Genomic DNA, 25,416 nt, shown 5'->3' on the forward strand with positions numbered 1-25,416 from the left:
AGCACTCGTTTGGATTGCTTCACGGTTTGTTTTGTTATTTTGTTCAGTGTTCATTCTCTTGATACTACCCATCCCGGGTCCGGGAGCGTTGTCATCAACTGACACTAATTAGCATAACGCAACGGACATAAATATTACTAGAAAATATTCATGTTCATGAAACAAGTGAAATATATTGAAACACAGCTTAGCCTTTTGTTAATCACCCTGTCATCTCAGATTTTGAAAATATGCTTTACAGCCAAAGCAAGACAAGCATTTGTGTAAGTTTATTGATATCCTAGCATAGCATTATGCCTAGCTAGCAGCAGGCAACCTGGTCACGTAAATCAGAAAAGCAATCAAATTAAATGGTTTACCTTTTATGAGCTTCGGATGTTTTCACTCACGAGACTCCCAGTTAGATAGCAAATGTTCCTTTTTTCCAAAAATATTATTTTTGTAGGCGAAATAGCTCCGTTTGTTCTTCACGATTGGCTGAGAAATCGACCGGAAATTGCGGTCTCGACAACGCCGAAAAATATTCCAAATTAGCTCCATAATATCGACAGAAACATGGCAAACGTTATTTATAATCAATCCTCAAGGTGTTTTTCAAATATCTATTCGATAATATATCAACCGGGACTGGTGGCTTCTTAGTAGGCGCGAGAGAAACAATGGATGCATTTGTCCTTTACGCACAAAACACTCTGAGAGACTTCAGCTGACCACTGACGCAATGTTGACGTTCAGGCTCATTTTTCAAAATAAAAGCCTGAAACTATGTATTGTGACACTAGACACATTAGGGAAGCCATAGAAAAAGGAATCTGGTTGATATCCCTTTCACTGCTCAATAGGGACGCATAGGAACGCAGAGGTTTCTAAATAAGAGTCACTTCCTGATTGGATTTTTCTCAGGCTTTCGCCTGCAATATCAGTTCTGTTATACTCACAGACAATATTTTTACAGTTTTGGAAACTTTAGAGTGTTTTCTATCCTAAGCTGTCAATTATATGCATATTCTAGCACCTTGTCCTGACAAAATAGCCCGTTTACTTTGGGGACGTTATTTTTCCAAAAATGAAAATATTGCCCCCTAGATTCAAGAGGTTATAAATAAGAATGTACGTATACCACGCTGGGCCTTGGTATCATCATTATAACGAACGTGACAAAAGAGATGCTGTTTTTATTAGTACGTTCGTGTTTTGGTTATTCAGCACTGTCAACACTGTTCAACACTTTTATATGCCATAAAATGCACCTTCTTCATACTTCCACTCATACTTCAATGACTGAGTATAGCAGTTTTCGATAAGCTTGCATTGTTATTATTACTGACTTGTGTCTTTTTTAATATTGTGGAAAATTAAACTTTCTCTCGTCATAGGAGTAACAACATGAATTGGTGCATGAGGCAGAAATAATGGAAGGATATTGACCTCATACCGTCAGTAGAGGATGCCTGGTTATTCTTTAAAAGTGCTTTCCACACCATCTTCAATAAGCATGCCCCATTCAAAAAATGTAGAACTAAGAACACATATAGCCTTGGTTCACTCCAAACTTGACTGCCCTTGACCAACACAAAAACATCCTGTGGCGTACTGCATTAGCATTGAATAGCCTCTGCGACATGCAACTTTTCAGGGAAGTTAGTAACCAATATACACAGTCAGTGTGGAAAGCAAAGGTTAACTTTATCAAACAGAAATTTGCATCCTGCAGCACAAATTCCCAAAAGTTTTGGGACACTGTAAAGTCCATGGAGAATAAGAGCACCTCCTCCCAGCTGCCCACTGCACTGAGGCTAGGAAACACTGACACCACCGATAAATCCACAATAATCGAGAATTTCAATAAGCATTTTTCTATGGCTGGCCATGCTTTCCATCTGGCTACCCCTCCCACGGTCAACAGCCTTGCGCTCCACACAGCAACTCGCCCAAACCTCCCCCACTTGTCCTTCACCTAAATCCAGATAGCTGATGTTCTGAAAGAGCTGCAAAATCTGGACCCCTACAAATCAGCCGGGCTAGACAATCTGGACCCTCTCTTTCTAAAATGATCTGACGAAATTGTTGCAACCCCTATTACTAGCCAGTTCAACCTCTTTCGTATCGTCTGAGATTCCCATAGATTGGAAAGCTGCTGCGGTCATCCCCCTCTTCAAAGGGGAAGACACTATAGAACTAAACTGCTACATACCTATATCTATTCTACCCTGCCTTTCTAAGGTCTTTGAAAGCCAAGTTAACAGATTACCGACCATTTCGAATCTCACCGTACCTTCTTCGCTATGCAATCTGGTTTCCGAGCTGGTCATGGGTGCACCTCATGTGCCATGATTACAGACACCTGTGTCTTTTGACACTATATAAACGAGTCATCCCGCAGTGTTTGTGATTATACCCTGATGAAGACAGCTTGACTGTCAACGTTGGTATTACATTTTTGCATCTGAGCTCTTAGAGTGTGCGGCTCTCTTTTATTTTCATGGGTGCACCTCAGCCACGCTCAAGGTCCTAAATGATATCATAACCGTCATCGATAAGACATTACTGTGCAGCCGTATTCATCGACCTGGCCAAAGCTTTCGACTCTGTCAATTACAACATTCTTATTGGCAGACTCAACAGCCTTGGTTTCTCAAATGATTGCCACGCTTGGTTCACCAACTACTTCTCCGATAGAGTTCAGTATGTCAAATCGGAGGGTCTGTTGTCCGGACCTCTGGCAGTCACTATGGGGGTGCCACAAGGTTAAATTCTCGGGCCGACTCTCTTCTCTGTATACATCAATGGCCCTTGGTTGGACACTGTGTTAACTAACCTCCAGATGAACTTCAATGCTATACAACTCTCCTTCCGTGGCCTCCAACTGCTCTTAAATGCAAGTAAAACTAAACGCATGCTCTTCAACCGATCGCTGCCCGCACCTGCCCGCCCGTTCAGCATCAGTACTCCGGACGGTTCTGATTTAGAATATGTGGACAACTACAAATAACTAGGTGTCTGATTAGACTGTAAAGTCTCCTTCCAGACTCACATTAAACATCTCCAATCCAAAATTAAATCTAGAATTGGCTTCCTATATCGCAACAATGCATCCTTCACCCATGCTGCCAACATACCCTCGTAAAACTGACCATCCTATCGATCCTCGACTTTGGCGATGTCATTTACAAAATAGCCTCCAACACTCTACTCAACAAATTGGATACAGTCTATCACAGTGCCATCTGTTTTGTCACCAAAGCCCCATATACTACCCACCACTGTGACCTGTATGCTCTCATTGGCTGGCTCTCGCTTCATAGTCGTCGCCAAACCCATTGGCTCCAGGTGTAACACCCGTCGGAAGAAGTGGACCAAGGTGCAGCGTGGTACGTGTTCATGATTCTTTATTTCTCAGAACACTAAACAAAATAACAACGGACGTCACGTTCTGTAGGAGAGAGCTAACAAAAAACAACATCCCACAACCTAAGGTGGCAAAACAGGCTGCCTAAGTATGATTCCCAATCTGAGACAACGATAGACAGCTTTCCCTGATTGAGAAACCATACCCGGCCAAAACATAGAAATAAAAAACATAACATGCCCACCCCACATCACACCCTGACCTAACCAAATAGAGAAATAAAACGGCTCTCTAAGGTCAGGGCATGACACCAGGTCATCTACAAGTCTCTGCTAGGTAAAGCCCTAACTTATCTCAGCTCACTGTTCACCATAGCAGCACCCACCCGTAGCACACGCTCCAGCAGGTATATCTCACTGGTCACACCCAAAGCCAATTCTTCCTTTGGCCGCCTCTCCTTAGAGTTCTCTGCTGCCATTGACTGGAACGAACTGCAAAAAATCTCTGAAGCTGGAGACTCTTACCTCCCTCACTAGCTTTAAGCACCAGCTATCAGAGCAACTCACAGATCACTGCACCTGTACATATCTAATTTGTAAATAGCCCATGCAATCTACCTCATCCCCATACTGTATTTATTTATTTATCTTGCTCCTTTGCACCCCAGTATCTCAACTTGCACATTCATCCTATGCACATCCTACCATTCCAGTGTTTAATTGCTATATTGTAATTAATTTGCCACCATGGCCTATATATTGCCTTACCTTTCTTATCCTACCTCATTTGCACATGCTTTATATAGATTTTCCTACTGTATTATTGATTGCATGTTTGTTTATTCTATGTGTAACTCTGTTGTTTTATGTGTTGAACTGCTTTGCTACATCTTGGACAGGTCACAGTTGCAAATGAGATCTTGTTCTAGCCTACCTGGTTAAATAAAGATGAAATTAAAAACTGACCAATAAAAATAAAAGATTAATATGGGCAAAAGAACACAGACACTGGACAGAGGAACTCTGCCTATGAGGCTAGCATCCCATAGTCAAAAACAAGGTAATATCTAAATAACCCCAAACTGTTGACGGTAGTGTATATACACTGCTCAAAAAAATAAAGGGAACACTTAAACAACACAATGTAACTCAAAGTCAATCACACTTCTGTGAAATCAATCTGTCCACTTAGGAAGCAACACTGATTGACAATACATTTCACATGCTGTTGTGCAAATGGAATAGACAACAAGTGGAAATTATAGGCAATTAGCAAGACACCCCCAATAAAGGAGTGGTTCTGCAGGTGGTGACCACAGACCACTTCTCAGTTCCTATGCTTCCTGGCTGATGTTTTGGTCACTTTTGAATGCTGGCGGTGCTTTCACTCTAGTGGTAGCATGAGACGGAGTCTACAACCCACACAAGTGGCTCAGGTAGTGCAGCTCATCCAGGATGGCACATCAATGCGAGCTGTGGCAAGAAGGTTTGCTGTGTCTGTCAGCGTAGTGTCCAGAGCATGGAGGCGCTACCAGGAGACAGGCCAGTACATCAGGAGACGTGGAGAAGGCCGTAGGAGGGCAACAACCCAGCAGCAGGACCGCTACCTCCGCCTTTGTGCAAGGAGGAGCAGGAGGAGCACTGCCAGAGCCCTGCAAAATGACCTCCAGCAGGCCACAAATGCGCATGTGTCTGCTCAAACAGTCAGAAACAGACTCCATGAGGGTGGTATGAGGGCCCGACGTCCACAGATGGGGGTTGTGCTTACAGCCCAACACCGTGCAGGACGTTTGGCATTTGCCAGAGAACACCAAGATTGGCAAATTCGCTACTGGCGCCCTGTGCTCTTCACAGATGAAAGCAGGTTCACACTGAGCACGTGACAGATGTGACAGAGTCTGGAGACGCCGTGGATAACGTTCTGCTGCCTGCAACATCCTCCAGCATGACCGGTTTGGCGGTGGGTCAGTCATGGTGTGGGGTGGCATTTCTTTGGGGGGCCGCACAGCCCTCCATGTGCTCGCCAGAGGTAGCCTGACTGCCATTAGGAAGGCATTGATGCTATCTAGGACATCATGGGACATCATGTCTCGCTCCATCCACCACAGACTGTCCAGGAGTTGGCGGATGCTTTAGTCCAGGTCTGGGAGGAGATCCCTCAGGAGACCATCCGCCACCTCATCAGGGGCATGCCCAGACGTTGTAGGGAGGTCATACAGGCACGTGGATGCCACACACACTACTGAGCCTCATTTTGACTTGTTTTAAGGACATTACATCAAAGTTGGATCAGCCTGTAGTGTGGTTATCCACTTTAATTTTGAGTGCCACTCCAATTCCAGACCTCCATGGGTTGATAAATTTGATTTCCATTGATCATTTTTGTGTGATTTTGTTGTCAGCACATTCAACTATGTAAAGAAAAAAATATTTAAAAATATTATTTCATTCATTCATATCTAGGATGTGTTATTTTAGTGTTCCCTTTATTTTTTGAGCAGTATATATACAGTACCAGTCAAACGTTTGGACACCTGCTCTTTAAAGGCTTTTTATTTTGTAGAATAATAATGAAGACATCAAAACTATGGTTACTACAGATGACCTCAGACCTTTTATATATCATATCCAGGATGAAATAGTCAAAGCTTTGTGTTCCATATTGTATAATGTTGTTTTTGTGTGGTTTGGGACCAGACCGTCCCAGTAGGTGTGAATAGAGCACATTGAGCATCTGATACATACCTCTTAGGTCGCAGGTTGGCGATTGGGCGGGTGAAATAGTGGGGGTTGGGCCTGTTGCTCTGCTCACGTCCTGGGCATAATATTTTGCTCACTTAGATGTGCCTCAGAAGTAATACAACAATTGATCTACTACCAGTGTGATCATAAACCATTTTTTATACATATATCATTTCAAAATGGCCTGAGAAGAACAACACTGGCAGGGCAATTCAACCATACAGTTGAAGTCGGAAGTTTACATACACTAAGTTGACTGTGCCTTTAAACAGCTTGGAAAATTCCAGAAAATTATATAATGTCTTTAGAAGCTTCTAATAGGCTAATTGACATAATTCTTGTCAATTGGAGGTGTATCTGTGGATGTATTTCAAGGCCTACCTTCAAACTCAGTGCCTCTTTGCTTGACATCATGGAAAAATCAAATGAAATCAGCCAAGACCTCAGAAAAAAATTGTAGACCTCCACAAGTCTGGTTCATCCTTGGGAGCAATTTCCAAATGCCTGAAGGTACCACGTTCATCTGTACAAACAATAATACATAAGTATAAACACCATTGGACCACGCAGCCATCATACCGCTCAGGATGGAGACACGTTCTGTCTCCTAGAGATGAACATACTTTGGTGCGAAAAGTACAAATCAATCTCAGAACAGCAAAGGACCTTGTGAAGATGCTGGGGGAAACAGGTACAAAAGTATCTATATCCACAGTAAAAACGAGTCCTATGTCGACACAACCTGAAAGAAGCCACTGCTCCAAAACCGCCATAAAAAAGCCAGACTACGGTTTGCAACTGCATATAGGGACAAAGATCGTACTTTTGGAGAAATGTCCTCTGGTCTGATGAAACAAAAATAAAAACATAACTTGAGGCCATAATGACCATCGCTCTGTTTTGACGAACAAGGGGGAGACCTGCAAACCAAAGAACACCATCCCAACCGTGAAGCACGGGGGTGGCAGAATCATGTTGTGGGGGTGCTTTGCTGCAGGAGGGACTGGTGCACTTCACAAAATAGATGGCATCATGAGGCAGGAAAATTTGGTGGATATATTGAAGCAACATCTCAAGACATCAGTCAGGAAGTTAAAGCTTGCTCGCAAATGGGTCTTCCAAATGGACAATGACCCCAAGCATACTTCCAAAGTTGTGGCAAAATGGCTTAAGGCCATCACAAAGCCCTGACTTCAATCCTATAGAAAATGTGTGGGCAGAACTGAAAAAGCGTGTGTGAGCAAGGAGGCCTACAAACCTGACTCAGTTACACCAGCTCTGTCAGGAGGAATGGGCCAAAATTCACCCAACTTGTTGTGGGAAGCTTGTGGAAAGCTACCCGAAACATTTGACCCAAGTTAAACAATTTAAAGGCAATGCTACCAAATACTAATTGAGTGAATGTAAACTTCCGATGCACTGGGAATGTAATGAAAGAAATAAAAGCTGAAATAAATCATTATCTCTACTATTATCCTGACAATTCACATTCTTAAAATACAGTGGTGATCCTAACTGACCTAAGACAGGGAATTTCTACTCGGATTAAATGTCAGGAATTGTGAAAAACTTAGTTGAAATGTATTTGGCTAAGGTGTATGTACATTTCCGACTTCAACTGTAGTGTAGCGATAATGTATTGGGCCTATATTCTACTGCAGAAACCTCATTGCTACAGAACTGTTTTTAATTGGTTAATGTTGCATAGGCTTACATTTAATTCATGTTTAAAAAAGAGGGGTAGATCTCGGCTTGCATTTTGCCTCAGAAAAAATCTTGACAAAAGGTTGGTGACCACTGTACTAAACTATTAGCACTACTGCTTTAAAAAGATAATTTATCCCCCGTGACTGACACCACAGTCTTTCTGCAGGGCTGGAGCACTGGGATAGCAACTAAACAAAACACAATGAGCAGACCTGCATGGATTCAAATACTATTTAAAATACATCAAATACTTTAAATGTGCTTTTTTGAGCTCGCTTCCTGCTACAATAGAATCAATAGAAAAGATTGAAAACTGCAAACCCCGACCACCTGACACGCCAGGCAGGCTAAAGCAAATAATCAGTAGTATTTGAAAGACTTCAAATAGTATTTGAACTCGGGTCTGGCACTGATAGGGTCTTTCAGCAGTAAAGCCTCAAAGGGATAAATGACGATCATATACCATCACACAAAACAGTCAATGCATTCCATATCGTATGTGTAACATTTAATACAGTAAAGGGGAAAATGCCATCACTCTCCACCAATATTTGGCATGTTTTTTCCCCCCTTCTCCTCAAAGATGTCACATTTCCCTCAAGCTGCACTTTCTCATATTTTTCATCTAAGTGCATATTTTATCTAATGCATTTTATTGTAATCCATCTTGCTTCATGTGTTGTACAGTTGCCGTGTCAGTGTGTTTTTCCAGTGTTGAGATATGCCTGTGTACCAACTGATAATCACCAGAGGCAAACAAACTAGAGTTAGGATGTATCCAGATTTTCATACCACCATACCGTTTCTGTACCATACCGAGGTATACGGTATTACCGGAAGTGCACAAATACCAATTTAGGCAACAGGGATCTTGATCCTGTCACGCCCTGATCTGTTTCACCTGTCTATGTGCTTGTCTCCATCCCCCTCCAGGTGTCAACCATTATCCCCAGTGTATTTATACCTGTGTTCTCCGTTTGTCTGTTGCCAGTTCGTCTTGTCAAGTCAACCAGCGTGTTTTACTTAGTCTCTGTTTTTCTAGTCTTTCCGGGTCTGACCTTTTGTCTGCCCTGACACTGAGCCTGCCTGCCTGACCCTTCAGCCTGCCCTGACCTCTAGCCTGCCTGCCGCCCTGTATCTTTTGGACTCTGACCTGGTTAATGAACTTCTGCCTGTTCTCGCCCTCCTTGGAACCTGTCAGGCGTTTCTTTCCCAGTGCTCCCTCACCTTTGAGCTGCAGCCCTCTTAATTCCTTTTGGCCGTTCGAGAATAGCGTATCTTAAAACGCTAATGTATGGTAGGGCGCTCTCCTGGGCTACGGCGGTTTGGGAGCAACAATCTGCCATTTACCTTCGTTTGGAGGATTTCGTGGCGGAGGTGAGGAAGGTATTCTATTCTCTGGTTTCTGGGAGAGAGGCGGCCCAAAAGATACTCAGATTACGCCAAGAACCCCATTAGCGTGGCAGACTATGCAGTAGACTTTCGCACCATGGCTGCCGAGAGTGCCTGGAACCCGGATTCTCTGTTCGATACATACTTCATTGACTATCCGAGGAGATTAAAGATGAGATCGCAGCTCGGGAGTTACCCCTCGACTTCCTCATAGCCTTAACAATAAGGATCAACGGACGTCTACAGGAGCGCAGGAGAGAGAGGAGGTCTGTTTTTCGGCTCCACTCGTATGTCTACGACTGCTTGCTCGCCCCCAAAGAATCCCGGAAGTCCCCGAGGCCTGCATTTCCGGGAGGATCCAAAGGCACCCAAGCTTCTTCGGAAATCTACAGGAACGAGCGACTCATTTACTACGGTGCCTACACAACAGGGTAGAATTAGGTTATCACCTCAGGAACAACTACAGAGGCTTAACTCCTCCAACAGTTGCCTGTATTGTGGTGCTACAGGGCATTACAAATCTGCCTGTCCAGTGAAAGACCAGACTCATCAGCTAGGTAAGAGTACCATGGTGGGTCATACAGGGAATGTTCTAACTCCCATTACTCGTACTCCCTTTCATGTTATCCTGCTGTGGGTCTAAATCCCTCTGGGTGCTTATTGACTCTGGGGCTGATGAGAGTTTCATGGACGCTACTCTGGTATCTGAGCTAGGTATAGTGGAGGCACTGGCTGGAAGGGGCACATCCATTTTTGGTGTGGACTGACCATAAGAATTTAGAATATCTCCGCACAGCCAAGCGCCTTGACTCTAGGCAGGACTGCTGCGCTCTGTTATTCACCAGGTTCAACTTCACCATCCAGGGTCCAAGAATGTGAAGCCGAACGTCCTCTCTCGCCTTTACACTTCCACTGCCACACCCTCTGACTCTGAGACCATCCTCCCTACCCTGTGGGGGGCCCGGCTAACTGGATGTTCTTCCCTGATTCAGCCCGGTCTCAGGTCCTGGAATGGGCTCATTTCTGAAAGGCTTAGCTGTCATCCTGGCTCCCGTCAAATCCTGGCATTCCTCCGAAAACGCTTCTGGTGGCCCACCATGGTTCCTGACGTCTCGGCCTTCATCGCCGCATGCACGTATGTGCCCAGAATAAGACTCCGCGGCAAGCTCCGTCTGGCCTCCTTCAGCCAATCCATCCCTGTTCCTCATCGCCCCTGGTCCCATATTTCCCTGGATTTTGAAAAACTGGGCTTCCACCATCTAATGACTACACCACTATCCTGATGGTTGTAGATAGGTTCTCTAAATCCGCCCATTTCATCCCTCTCCCCAAGTTACCCTCAGCCAAGAAGACGGCCAAGCTCATGGTGAAGCACATCTTCCGAATCCATGGACTCCCTATCGACATTGTCTCTGATCATGGTCCTCGATTCTCATATATATTTTTACTATGTTCTACGTAGAATAATAGTAAAGAAAAAACTATTAAATAACACATTCGGAATCATGTAGTAACCAAAAGTGTTCAACAAGATTCTTCAAAGTAGCCACCCTTTGCCCACACCATCATATCTCTTCCTCACTGCTTCACGAGGGAAAAACACATGTGGAGATCATCCGTTCACCTACTCTGCGTCTCACTAAGACATGGTTGATCAAACCAAAAATCTCAAATTTGGACTCATCAGACCAACGGACAGATTTCCACCAGACTATTGTCAATTGCTCGTGTTTCTAGGCCCAAGCAAGTCTCTTGTTATTATTCAGAATCCAGAACAAGCCTTTCATTAAAACAGAAGGTCCCCTGGATGTGCTATTCCACTCCACTGTACTGTACTATACTAGCACAGAGCTAATGAGGAATGGAGAGTGCATGTGTTGAAGGGGTTTGGGGGACCCCGGGAGTGAATACAGGGAGTAATGCCCTGTATTCAATTAATTAATCTGAAACCAATTCTAGATCCATCACTTGGTTATATGGGGCAATTCTAGACTACACTCAAATACACACACATATGAATTCACGGGTGCACAGACTGTGGCTGACTGTCAGTCAATGGGCGATAGTTCTCTCTGAGTACTGTACGCCCTCTTCTCCTTACCTTCGGTTATTTTGTATTCAGGGGATCGAGAAGATACCGGTTCACAGAGTCTTTGTTGAACCACAACCCTGCTTCTATCTGTAGCCATGATCACGGCTTAGCTTTGAGCCTATGATGATGCTGATCGGAAATCTCATCAGAAGGTCAGACTAACTCACCGCCCAGTCATGTTTACAAATGAAGTCTTTTGGGGAGCCTGAGGTAACTCATAAAATATTTAGGTGCCTGCCCTCCACACGGAGCAGTGGTACACCTGGGCTTGGTGTGTTCAGATACGGTTTACAGAATGCTCAGAATTGAGCAGATGAGAATAGGAGAGGGAGAGGGAGAGGATATTTGACTCTCTCTTTAATGAGCCAACCTCATTCTACTAAACCACATTACCAACCCCCAACCTCTCACCCAGACGGTCCAACAAAGACAGTAAAGGTACCACATCAGTGTAGACAGAGAATACATGCTGAACAGTTTCAGGCAATGAGCAGAATCGACAGGCCTAACCAACTGTTGGTAGCCAGGGCCCCATGTATCTGGAAGTCCCCTGACCTTTTTAGCACCAGGAGCTTGTAGAGCACTCAAGAGAAGAGAAGAGAACAGAGCTGGAAGAAGAGGGTTCCTTTTTTAAAGTTCTGACCTAGATTTGGCACTGGGTCAGCCTTTCTGCCTGGGCTTCCCGAGGGAACCACTGGGGAGTGAAATGGGGGTACGAGCTCAGAATGTGTCAGTGAAGGGCTGGGAGCCGGAGGGTGACCACCAGGCAAGGCAAGATGCGCTGACCGATTCTCAGAGTGCAAATTAACTATATTTATAGTGATGGCCGTATAGTAAAGACATGCAATTAACCGGTAAAAAAAATGCATTACCTTTTAATCAGGTATGAACACTGTCAGTCATGACGTTTTCATCTTATTGTCAAACAAATCACTTAATTTTTTTTTTATTAGCCTGTTCGTACACTCCAAAATAATTCCAGCATCCAGACAGTGCACTTTGCACTCACACCATTTGATGAATGGAAGGAGAAATCGGTTACAAAACACCAAAAAGTGTAATGACATTTGGCAGTTGTCATTGGGGTCTGCACTCTTATAGCCTGAATTAACTGATGCGTCTTGCTGACAAAGGGACCTTTTTTGTAGGAAGAAAAGTCCGGACACCTGAAAAGGAGCTGAAATATGGGACTGTCCGGAGATGACAAATGCAGACACATGACACAGAGGTGGGTGGTTTTCGTTTAGTTTGGAAAAAGCTTTTATTTTCATATGTATTTTTAACAAAAAATTATAATTTTTAAATAATAACATTATTTAGAGATCACCCCCTATGTTAGATTTTTGTTACATTTAGGGAAGCTCATCTCTCATTCAGGGGGGTTTATCCCCCCCCCCCCGCCCCCCCCCCCGGCCTCCCTGTAATTCGCATTCTGCCGATTCTCCTTCTTCTCTGCCCTTTCCAATACAACTGCTCAATGGGAAAGGAACAGTGCCGCTACTTTGGACCCGAAGCGTGTTGGTTTTACCAAAAACACATTTTTATCAACTTCAAACGCAAGGATAGTAGGTTTGATTCCTGAGACCACCTGAGCGTAAAATGTTTGCACGCATGACTGCTTGATCTGAAAACATGGTCGGAGGCGCCATAAGGGTTGTGTGCGACAGAAGACAAATGGAGCTCTGTACCGCATCGCCGTGCGCCTCACAAATTTTGTAACAATGTGGAGGGCTCCGTAGAGCTCCGCATTGACATGGGAGGTCCTGCATAAACACAAACACACTTCCTTGACAAATACCTTCACAACGGCTCTGCTCAACTTCTGCCCTGACTTCCGCAGAGGCCGTATCACCGCAAATGCTGCATGGTCAATGCAGACGACGCATTGCCTATGCAGCGCCTTTAAGCCACTTTGCTTTGGATCAAAGCACCTGCTAAATGGCATATATTATATTATGAAATTCAACAACTATTTCAACAGTGGAACTTCATAAAATGCTTATTTTATGTTAAAACCAATGCTTTTAACAATAAAGAAGCATTTCTATTATCTTCCATTGTCCTCCTAGAGCTGCAAAATTGTCTTTCCACGACACCTCCTCGGACGTCAAACTCTGTTCTCTACATAAGGCTCCTGACTGTAGCCTTTAATACGAATGACTAAACTAAATAATTGAAAGAGAGGGCTCTCCAGTTGGGCTGGTCTGTGACTCACTGACATGTTTCCCGGTCAGAGGAATAAGGCGACTTCGCAGAGAGTTACGCACATTAAGGAACTATATTTCCCGAGGACATGAATGCAATGAATAGTCTGTACACAATATGATAGCACAATGAGAGCAATAATGGTATTGACAAATGAAGGAGTGTATAAAACTATAGCATAAGCAAGGACTGTATAACACAAAGCACAACTACTATGACCAACTAATAATAGTTACAACAGTAAACAATAGACACACAAGTTACAATAGTTACACCAACTCACTTCTGTCCACACACTCCATCACACATGTCCACTTGAAGAGAAACTGAGGAGGCTGTGTGACCTGAGCAGGTCAGAGTACTGTCGGTTGTCCGGCTCCCAGCAACCACCTGACCCTAGCAACCTATCAGTGGCCAGGTCACAGAGGTCACTGGGAGTTTGGGGACACAATTTATGATCCCTCAGTCTCTCTGCCAATGTCAGGGAATGTGTGGAGTAAGGTGTGAGATGTGATAACAGTGGAACAGCACCATTGCCAGTGGGAATTATCTACAATAATGAATAGAAATGACAGAACAGATACTGTATCAGGAACTTATCTGTCAATCTGATCATTACTTTGATGATTCTATGTCTTTCTGCCAGGTGACTTGGACATGACATTTAAGGTCAATGCTTTAATCATTGCAAACAACAGCAGGCAACAAGAACAATATCAGCTATGTAACAATAGCCCTGTTGTTGTTGAACACAAGATGATTGAAAGATTTTTCTGGCCACAGGTTCATTATAGTTACAGTGGTTCACTTCCACAAATTACATCACCTAGCTCAACTGCAAATACAGGAGTGTAGTACTGATAGCTGCTGGGTGAACGGTAGGTGAATGATAGCAAATGGCTAAATGGGAGATAGCACACCCGTGCTTTATCCCTGTCTCAGTGTCCCAATCCCAAATAGCACCCTATTCCTGTGGGCCCAGTTAAAAAATAGTGCACTAAATAGGGAATAGGGTGCCATTTAGAAAGCATACCCTGTCAAATGTACATACATGATTGAAAATGGAAAATAAGCCTAAGCAAATCAGGTGTTGAATGATAACTGTATGAATGTGAAACAAATCCAGCCTAATCTGTAGAAGCAAGGTTGAATATTCTAGTTATGACTGCAAAGTAGAACTGAAGCTAACATAAGCTGAGAGCACAGTTGGGACACACCATGTGCTAACAGTGCCACCGTGACAGATATTTGGTCCAGTACCAACTCATCTACGATGATGAGGGCTGTGTGATGAATGTGTTCATTTTGAGGGTTCCAGTTTTTTTGAAGAATAATGCCTTGAGCTAATACAGAATTGCATGGGTCAGAATCAAAGATAGATGGACTGCCGTTTTATGTCAATTTCCTTGCTTAAACACTACTCTCGCCGTTAATAACCTAGATTCATGACTGCCAGAGCCAGCCTCAAGTTCACACGGTAAAAACGACCAGCGCTACCCGCCGCTACCATTGTGCAACCTTGACTTCATAAGATCCAATTCATGCCTCGACTTCTCCAACACGCATTTTCATAAATTACAGTAAAGAAGAAATATGAGGCCGATTTATTCTCTCCTCGCTATCCACTTCCCCCTTCTGTCATTCAGCCTCTATAAGACGCCACCTCTCTCATGAATCATAATGGACAATGGGCTTTTCAGGGAAATATGTACGTCACACAGACATTTGCACCAAATTGCTTTTATTCCCTGCTTTATGTTCTTCACAATACAAACAACCAGCTCATTGAAAAGTTAATAAATTCCGATGAGGCAGGGAGCTGTGTGCTGCATTTGAAGCTATGAAGCACCCGGATGGTCGGTTTACTGGTCAAATATACATAATTTCCAATCCTGGCATATTTATTTAATTGATTAATAACCCCTGTCTGTGGGAAATAGTCGAGGTAGAGTGGATGAGGAGGGTGTCATTGCCTGAAGTCTAAGGCTCTGTCGCAAATGGCACCCTATTCCCTACATAGTGCACTACTTTTGACTAGAGCCCTATGGGCCCTGGTAAAAAGTAATGCAATATAGGGAATAGGGTAGCATTTGGGATGCTAACAGTCTAAATTAGAGAAATAAAAAGTTCCCTGCAGCCTCAATCACAAGCCAAACTCTCTGCTTGTTCCTAAGCACCTTGGGGACACATTCAGCTGACTCACAGCCAAAGTAGGCATCTCCGCGAATGGTATGCTCCTGCCCTCGCTGGTCCACTGTAATTCATTATGTTGCCTGTATAGTCTGACGAAAAAGTCTACCGACATCAGTTATGAAGCTTAATAAAGACCCTGGAGCGACATGAGTCTGGCAAGTGAGATGGTGTAATCTGCCATTAGGCCATGATTAGGAGGAGTGCTCCACTGACTCCAGATCCACAGAGGGGAAGGGACGGACGGACGGACTCTGTATCGATGGACGGACCCTTTATATCTGTCCATGAAAAAATGATGGCGCTCATATGAGTTTTGTGTTAACGAGAGGAGAGATGCAGGATTATCAACTCTCAATCACTTTCTGTCTGTTTACTGTGAGCTGTTAAAGAGATTAGGAGATATTGTCCTCTCTCTCTCTCTCTCTCTCTCTCTCTACCTCCTTCTCTGTCCCTCCCACCCTGTCTTTCTTTCTCTCCATCTCTCTCTCTCCCCATCTCTCTCTTTCTGTCTCTCTGTCTCTCTGTCTCTCACACATACACACACAGATGGTAAACTAATGTACTGTACCACCACTGCTAACAGAGCAATGCTTCTACGAGAGGCTCTTCGCATGGTTTATCACCAGGGCAATGCAGAGAAGTCCACCTTCTCAACTCATTATTGTGATTATATGAACTTGTCTCATGTTTACCGTATTATATATTGGGTCATATAAAAAACAAACTTGAGTTGTGCATCAACTTCATTAATTATTCATCCCATATGGAATAGAAGTGATTCACATAGCTGTGTTTTGGGCTCTTAATTGTAAAGGACGCTGGGTAGATGCATAAAAAAAAAATTCAGGGTGAAAATGGGTCACTCGAACGAGTGAACTATAAACAGTCAACTGTGGGTCCCCAGCTGAGAACTACTTAGATTCTACCCCTGGCTACAGAGGCTACAGCCCTGCTTATGTAGTGTTCTCTCTCGTCTTGGGGTTTCTATCAAAATACTCAGAGCTCTGATTAAGCCTGATGCTCTCATAGATAAGAGGGTAGCCTCAGAAATAATTTAGGGATACTCTAGTCCTTATACAATACACAGTACACTGTGCAGTACCCCCCCCCCCCCCCCCAACTTCCCTATAAACAGCATAACCAGCCAGGGAGACCTTCACCTGATAGTGGAGGTCGAGTGCAGATGCTCTCATGAAATAGCCTCCGAATATTTTAGAGATACGCATCTTCTACAGCATACAGTATAATATGGACAACCTCACAAACCGCATATAGTAGACCTTAACCTGACAGTGGAGGGCGAGGGCAGATGCTCTCATGAAATAACCTCAGAATATATTAGGGATATGCATCCTTACACAACAGGCAGTACAGTATACAGACCCTCTGATGAAATGAACAGCTACTCATGCAATATGTGTATGTGATCGCTACGAGAATTTAATCCAAAACATTTGCATTGCTAGCAACCCACTCTTCCCAACTGAGCCACACAGGGCCTTAAATTCACAGTGGAGGGCCGGCCCTCTCATGAAAACTACAGACTACTGAACGGACTACTCAGTCATATGCAGGCAGTGTATGATGAGCCAGCAAGTTGTTTGATGATACATCCTGTCAATACGCATCAAACATCAAAGTCCTGGGCTATGTCCCAAATGGCACTATATTCCCTACATAGTGCACTACTTTTGACTGGAACCCAATGGGCCTTGGTCAAAGGCAGTGCACTACAGGGTACCCTTGTGACGCAAACGTCTTCTCCATCTGCAGATGGCCATGGACTGGTGATAGCAGCCAGGTGATACATTTAGAATACAGCTAACAAGATACAGTTGAAGTCGGAAGTTTACATACACCTTTGCCAAAAACACTGCTCAAAAAAATAAAGGGAACACTTAAAGAACACAATGTAACTCCAAGTCAATCACACTTCTGTGAAATCAAACTGTCCACTTAGGAAGCAACACTGAATGACAATACATTTCACATGCTGTTGTGCAAATGAAATAGACAACAGGTGGAAATTATAGGCAATTAGCAAGACACCCACAATAAAGGAGTGGTACTGCAGGTGGTTGACCACAGACCACTTCTCAGTTCCTATGCTTCCTGGCTGATGTTTTGGTCACTTTTGAATGCTGGCGGTGCTTTCACTCTAGTGGTAGCATGAGACGGAGTCTACAACCCACACAAGTGGCTCAGGTAATGCAGCTCATCCAGGATGGGACATCAATGCGAGCTGTGGCAAGAAGGTTTGCTGTGTCTGTCAGCGTAGTGTCCAGAGCATGGAGGCGCTACCAGGAGACAGGCCAGTACATCAGGAGACGTGGAGGAGGCCGTAGGAGGGCAACAACCCAGCAGCAGGACCGCTACCTCCGCCTTTTGTGCAAGGAGGAGCAGGAGGAGCACTGCCAGAGCCCTGTAAAATGACCTCCAGCAGGCCACAAATGTGCATGTGTCTGCTCAAACGGTCAGAAACAGACTCCATGAGGGTGGTACGAGGGCCTGACGTCCACAGGTGGGGGTTGTGCTTACAGCCCAACACCGTGCAGGACGTTTGGCATTTGCCAGAGAACACCAAGATTGGCAAATTCGCCACTGGCGCCCTGTGCTCTTCACAGATGAAAGCAGGTTCACACTGAGCACATGTGACAGAGTCTGGAGACGCTGTGGAGAACGTTCTGCTGCCTGCAACATCCTTCAGCATGACCGGTTTGGCGGTGGGTCAGTCATGGTGTGGGGTGGCATTTCTTTGGGGGGCCGCACAGCCCTCCATGTGCTCGTCAGAGGTAGCCTGACTGCCATTAGGTACCGAGATGAGATCCTCAGACCCCTTGTGAGACCATATGCTGGTGCGGTTTGCCCTGGGTTCCTCCTAATGCAAGATAATGCTAGACCTCATGTGGCTGGAGTGTGTCAGCAGTTCCTGCAAGAGGAAGGCATTGATGCTATGGACTGGCCCGCCCGTTCCCCAGACCTGAATCCAATTGAGCACATTTGGGACATCACGTCTCGCTCCATCCACCACAGACTGTCCAGGAGTTGGCGGATGCTTTAGTCCAGGTCTGGGAGGAGATCCCTCAGGAGACCATCCGCCACCTCATCAGGAGCATGCCCAGGCGTTGTAGGGAGGTCATACAGGCACGTGGAGGCCACACACCCTACTGAGCCTCATTTTGACTTGTTTTAAGGACATTACATCAAAGTTGGATCAGCCTGTAGTGTGGTTTTCCACTTTAATTTTGAGTGTGACTCCAAATCCAGACCTCCATGGGTTGATCAATTTGATTTCCATTGATAATTTTTGTGTGATTTTGTTGTCAGCACATTCAACTATGTAAAGAAAAAAGTATTTAATAAGAATATTTCATTCATTCAGATCTAGGATGTGTTATTTTAGTGTTCCCTTTATTTTTTTTGAGCAGTGTACATTTCAACTAATTTTTCACAATTTCTGACATTTAATCTGAGTAAAAATTCCCTGTCTTGGGTCAGTTAGGATCACCACTTTATTTTAAGAATGTGAATAACAGTAGAGAGAATGATATATTTCAGCTTTTATTTCTTTCATTACATTCCCAGTGGGTCAGAAGTTTACATACACTCAATTAGTATTTGGTAGCATTGCCTCTACATTGTTAACTTGGGTCAAACGTTTCGGGTAGCCTTCCACAAGCTTCCCACAATAAATTGGGTGAATTTTGACCCATTCCCCCTGACAGAGCTGGTGTAACTGAGTCAGGTTTCTAGGTCTCCTTGCTCGCACACGTTTTTTCAGTTCTGCCCACAAGTTTTCTACGGGATTGAGGTCAGGGCTTTGTGATGGCCTCTCCAATACCTTGATTTTGTTGTCCTTAAGCCATTTTGCCACAACTTTGGAAGTATGCTTGGGGTCATTGTCCAATTGTAAGACCCTTTTGCGACCAAGCTTTAACTTCCTAACTAATGTCTTGAGATGTTGCTTCAATATATCCACCAAATTTTCCTGCCTCATGATGCCATCTATTTTGTGAAGTGCACCAGTCCCTCCTGCAGCAAAGCACCCCCACAACATGATGCTGCACCCCCATGCTTCAAGGTTCGGATGGTGTTCTTCGGCTTGCAGGCCTCCCCCTTTTTCCTCCAAACATAACGATGGTCACTGTGGCCAAACTGTTCTATTTTTGTTTCATCAGACCAGAGGAGATTTCTCCAAAAAGTACGATCTTTGTCTCCATGTGCAGTTGCAAACCATAGTCTGGCTTTTTTATGGCAGTTTTGGAGCAGTGGTTTCTTCCTTGCTGAACGGCCTTTCAGGTTATGTAGATATAGGACTCGTTTTACTGTGGATATAGATACTTTTGTGCCGGTTTCCTCCAGCATCTTCACAAGGTCCTCTGCTGTTGTTCTGGGATTGATTTGCACCAAAGTACATTAATCTCTAGGAGACAGAACGTGTCTCCTTCCTGAGCGGTATGATGGCTGCATGGTCCCATGGTGTTTATACTTGCGTACTATTGCTTGTACAGATGAACGTGGTACCTTCAGGCGTTTGGAAATTGCTCCCAAGGATGAACCAGATTTGTGGAAGTCTACAATTTTCTTTCTGAGGTCTTGGCTTATTTCTTTTGAGTTTCCCATGATGTCAAGCAAAGAGGCACTGAGTTGGAAGGTAGGCCTTGAAATATATCCACAGGTATACCTCCAATTGACTCAAATGATGTCAATTAGCCTATCAGAAGCGTCTAAAAGACATGACATAATTTTCTGGAATTTTCCAAGCTGTTTAAAGGCACAGTCAACCTAGTGTATGTAAACTTCTGACCCACTGGATTTGTGATACAGTGAATTATAAGTGAAATAATTTATCTGTAAACAATTGTTGGAAAAATTACTTGTGTCAAGCACAAAGTAGATGTCCTAACCGACTTGCCCAAACTATAGTTTGTTAACAAGAAATGTGTGGAGTGGTTCAAAAACAAGTTTTAATGACTCCAACCTAACTGTAGGAAAACTTCCAACTTCAACTGTAAGCAAAGCATGAGGCAAAATGAGGACAAAGTTGAGTAATTAGCATCAACATATGCACTTGTCAGGCAGAACAAAGTTGCATATCACTATAAAGTGTATTTCCGTTAAATTAGAATGTCACTAATATTTTTGTCATTTATGTTTGACCCCTTATAATAGGCCTGTGTGTGTGTGTGTGTGTGTGTGTGTGTGTGTGTGTGTGTGTGTGTGTGTGTGTGTGTGTGTGTGTGTGTGTGTGGGGGGGGATCAGGCAGTGTCCGTGAAACAGCAGCAGACTCTGTGTCCCCAACGACAACCTATTTCCTACATACTGCACTACTTTTGACCAGAGTTCTATGAGCCCTGGTAAAAAGTAGCGCACTATATAGGGAATAGGGTGCCATTTGGGACATGAGGGCACTGAGTAGCAGAGCAGTGCGGGCAGCGAAGTGGAGGGCCAGGGGCTTGCAAAGTTTACAACCATCTGCTCCAATTACAATACAGATGCATCTCATTACAGTTCCAACCACCAAACTCTCTCTCTCTCTCTCTCATACACACACATGTGTGCACGTAAACACACAGACACAGACACAAACACACATACGCACATGCTCGCACACACACACACACAAATGTTTTTGTATCTTCCATTGTCTCTGAAATTCTGTTTTCTTGACATCTGTAGTTGCCTACATCCTGTAATGCATTAAGATTGATGCAATGAACATGTCTCCCTCGCTTAATCTGGTATACACACACAAACATATACACACACAGAGAGAGCGAGAGAGCGAGAGAGAGAGAGAGAGAGAGAGAGAGAGAGAGAGAGAGAGAGAGAGAGACACACACACGCACACACATTTTGTGGATCATGCCCGTAAAACCAAAGCACTGGTTTCAGTGAAGTCATCCACCTTTGAAGGGAATCAGCCGGAATCACATTGTGCTGTGCTCGGCACTGGTGTACAGAGAGGGTTCGTTTACGCACCAGTTTACTAGACCAGTTCGTTCTTATTCACACACACACCGTTCCGTGGAAACCCGTTCAAAATACCTTCTTCAGTGCATTTTACGCAGTATTTGGAAAATCCAGCCTATAAAGTGAAAATAATACATCAATTTCCCATATGGATGTTGGTTAACTCAAACTATAGGCTATTATGTGCATTTGCCATGTTTGTGAAATTAGTCTTTATCGAATGGTATATCCTGAACTGTCTAGTTGTAGCCTACCCGCTGGCGTATTTGTTGTAGCAAGTACAATTTGCGTGAGTAAGCACTGATACCATAACCATTCCACTTAACCACAGGGATATAATAATAACAACAGCTACTACATTGTAGTACACTGCTCTGCCCTGCACTGCAAACTCGGATAGTCCAGTCCATGTTTCGCTTTGACACACGGGATGTGCTTGCTGCGCATTTCTGTCAAGTGAAAGCAGCATCATCATCAACTGCCGGTATCCTACACACATGGCTAAGGGGAAAGCTCAGTTTAATCAATGACAGGGTGGGCAATAAATTATTCTGGAAAACATATTTAAGCACTCAGCAAAAGAGGTTTAACACATTAACTACAGAGGATTGTGGGTGTCCAAACGAATAAATAGCAATAATGTCACTGCTGACAGTGGCAATCTGTCAAAAAAAGTAGTCTTGGCGAATATCCCTCGTCAAGGTAGACATAATGAAAGTAAAACATAAGCCACTATATTAAATCACACGGACTACATACATGCAAAGTAGGCTACACAAAGCTGAGAAAAAAACGTATTGTCTTTAAAATGCCAATACTGCAAATTCCACTCCATCCCTCTCCATGCACTCAAGCAGCAGGTCGGCAACGGTGTGTGCGTGTGTGGAGAAAACACACGGTGCTCACCTTTTCCAATTGCCCCATATGAACAGCAGAAAAGGACTGCTAGCTGTAAAAGCATTTCAGTGTGTCTTCTGGTCTCCAAATCCATGTTTGAAACGAAAGGATGCTACTGGAGGACAGAGCCCTGTCCTGTCCTCTAGATTCGTCAATTAATCACGCGCCTCTGTTTGCTGCCTGTGCGTCTGCTCTGTCCTGTGCAGTTCTCTGCTGCTCACGCCATCCAACTGCTGCCGAGTCCGACTCGAGGAGGAACAGTTGAATGCATTCCTTGTGGAGTGCTCAGAGAGAGAGTGAGAGAGCAGGCTGAGACACACCTCTACAGCCCCAGCCTCTGTTGGCGTTAAGTCAGCAGCTTTTAAAGTGTCCACTAAGCAATGCCTTTAAGACCAAAAATTCATAGGCTGAATTTTGCCTTCTATTTAACTAACTTCTGGCGCTGCGTCTCAGTTACAGGTATGGTGACATCATTTAGCCCAACATTTAGCCTGAACTACTGTATGAGTTGTTATTGTAATGAGAGTTGGGCGGTGGCTGTGAGGAGGCATGGAGGACGGTTTTTGTATACATTTCCTTCAGAAAGTATTCACACCCCTTTACTTTTTTCCAAATTTTGTTGTGTTACAAAGTGGGATTAACATGGATTTAATTGTCTTTTTTTGTTGTCAACGACACACACAAAATACTCAGAAAAAAATATGAAAAATAACACACTAACCTATCTTTGTTAGATAAGCATTCACCCCCCTGAGTCAATACTGCTACAGTAGAATCACCTTTGTCAGCGATTACAGCTGTGTGTCTTTCTGGGTAAGTCTCAAAGAGCTCTGCACACCTGGATTGTACAATATCTGCACATCCTTCAAAAAATTCTTCAACCTCTGTCAAGTTAGTTGTTGATCGTCGCTAGACAGCCATTTTCAAGTCTTGCCATAGATTTTTTTCAAACCGATTTAAGACAAAAATGTAACTAGGCCACTAGTTAAATTCAATGTTGTCTTGGTAGGAATAAAACATAAATCAAAATAAATAAATACAAATATTATGACAAAAGTAGTGCATTGGGCCTTTACTAGTCCTGTATTAGAGGTCCGATATTGCCTTATTTAGCTCGGCATTAAAACAAATTATGCATTCAAGCTACCTCCTGGGGGTGAGCCGGGTGCCCAGTTCTGGCGGAAGGCGACGCTGGGTTAAGCACGTGGAGTAACGTAAGATTCTGTGTTTTCACATGCAAAAGTGATTGCTTTTCATAAAACCCCTTTATCTGCCTTCCCAATGACAATTAGTTAGAAAATTTGAACATATACACAAAATAAAATATAAACGCAACATGCAGCAATTACAAAGATTTTACTGAGTTACAGTTCACATATGGAAATCAGTAGATTTAAATTGAAATTAATTCTTTAGGTCGTAATCTATGGATTTCATATGACTAGAAATACAGATATGCATCTGTTGGTCAGAGACACCTTAAAAACAAAATAGTATTTGTGGATCAGTATCTGGTGTGATCACCATTTGTATCATGCAGTGCAAAACATCTCCTTGGCATAGAGTTGATCAAGCTGTTGATTGTGGCCCGTGGAATGTTGTCCCGCTCCTCTTCAATGGTTGTGCGAAGTTGCTGGATATTGGCGGGAACTGGCACACAGTGTCTTACATGTCGAGCCAGAACATTCCAAACATGCTCAATTGGTGACATGTCTGGCGAGTAAGCAGGCCATGGAAGAACTGGATATGTTCAGCTTCCAGTAACTGTGTAGAGATCTTTGTGACATGGGGCCATGCATTATCATCCTCAGTGGTGGAAAAAGTATTAAATTGTCATACTTGAGTAAAAGTAAAGATACCGTAATAGAAAATTATTCAAGTAAAAGTGAAAGTCACCCAGTAAAATACTACTTCAGTAAAAATCTAAAAGTATTTGGATTTAAATATAATTAAGTATCAAAAGTAACTGTGATTGCTAAAATATTTAAGTATTGAAAGTAAAATTAAAAGTATAAATTACTTCAAATTCCCTAAATTAAACAAACCAGATGGCACCATTTTATAGTTTTTATTTATTTACAGATAACCAGGGGCACACTCCAACACTCAGACATCATTTCTAAAAGAAGCATTTGTGTTTAGTGAGTCCGCCAGATCAGAGGCAATAGGGATGACCAGGGATGTTCTCTTGATAAGTGCATGAATTGGACCATTTTCCTGTCCTGCTAGCCATTCAAAATGTAACGAGTACTTTTGGGTGTCAGGGAAAATGCATGGAGTAAAAAGTACATTAAAGTAAAAGTTGTACAGATACCCCAAAATAGAACATAAGTAGTACTTCAAAGTATTTATACTTAAGTTATTTACACCACTGATCATGCTGAAACATGAGGTGATGGCTGGCAGCAGATGAATGGCATGACAATGGGCCTCAAGATCTCATCACGGTATCTCTGTGCATTTAAATTGCCATCGATAAAATGCAATTGTGTTCATTGTCCTTAGCTTTTGCCTGTCCATACCGTAACCCCACCGCCACCATGGGTCAGTCCGTTCACACCATTGACATCCTTGGCTGGCGTGGGTACACGTGGTCTGCGGTTGTGAGGCCAGTTGGACATACTGCCAAATTCTCTAAAATGCTCACTAACAGGGATGTAAACACATTTTTGAGAAATGAGCTTTTTGCTTGCATGGAACATTTGTGGGATCTTTTATTTCAGCTCATGGTAGATGAGACTAACACTTCTCATGTTGAGTGTATATTTTGTTCAGTGTGTTTTATGGGACAAAATGTGTTGTATGTTTCTGAACGATGCACCCTGCTGCATTGTACACAATATAACCCAGCGGCTTAATCGGATAG

The 25,416-nt window shown here is 43.5% G+C and overlaps 1 protein-coding gene across 1 annotated transcript in view; it reads right to left on the minus strand.

Moving 5' to 3' along the window:
* Window positions 1-22,767, minus strand: part of LOC139410049 (contactin-associated protein-like 4) — a 199,643-nt gene extending 176,876 nt beyond the window's left edge. The window contains exon 1 of the mRNA XM_071155484.1: window positions 22,560-22,767. Within this exon, the coding sequence (XP_071011585.1) occupies window positions 22,560-22,644 (85 nt within the window). The 5' untranslated portion in view covers window positions 22,645-22,767. The remainder of the gene's footprint in view (window positions 1-22,559) is intronic.
* Window positions 22,768-25,416: the final 2,649 nt, after the last annotated feature.

This window comes from Oncorhynchus clarkii, chromosome 5, assembly GCF_045791955.1.
Source record: "Oncorhynchus clarkii lewisi isolate Uvic-CL-2024 chromosome 5, UVic_Ocla_1.0, whole genome shotgun sequence".
Lineage (NCBI taxonomy): Eukaryota > Metazoa > Chordata > Actinopteri > Salmoniformes > Salmonidae > Oncorhynchus > Oncorhynchus clarkii.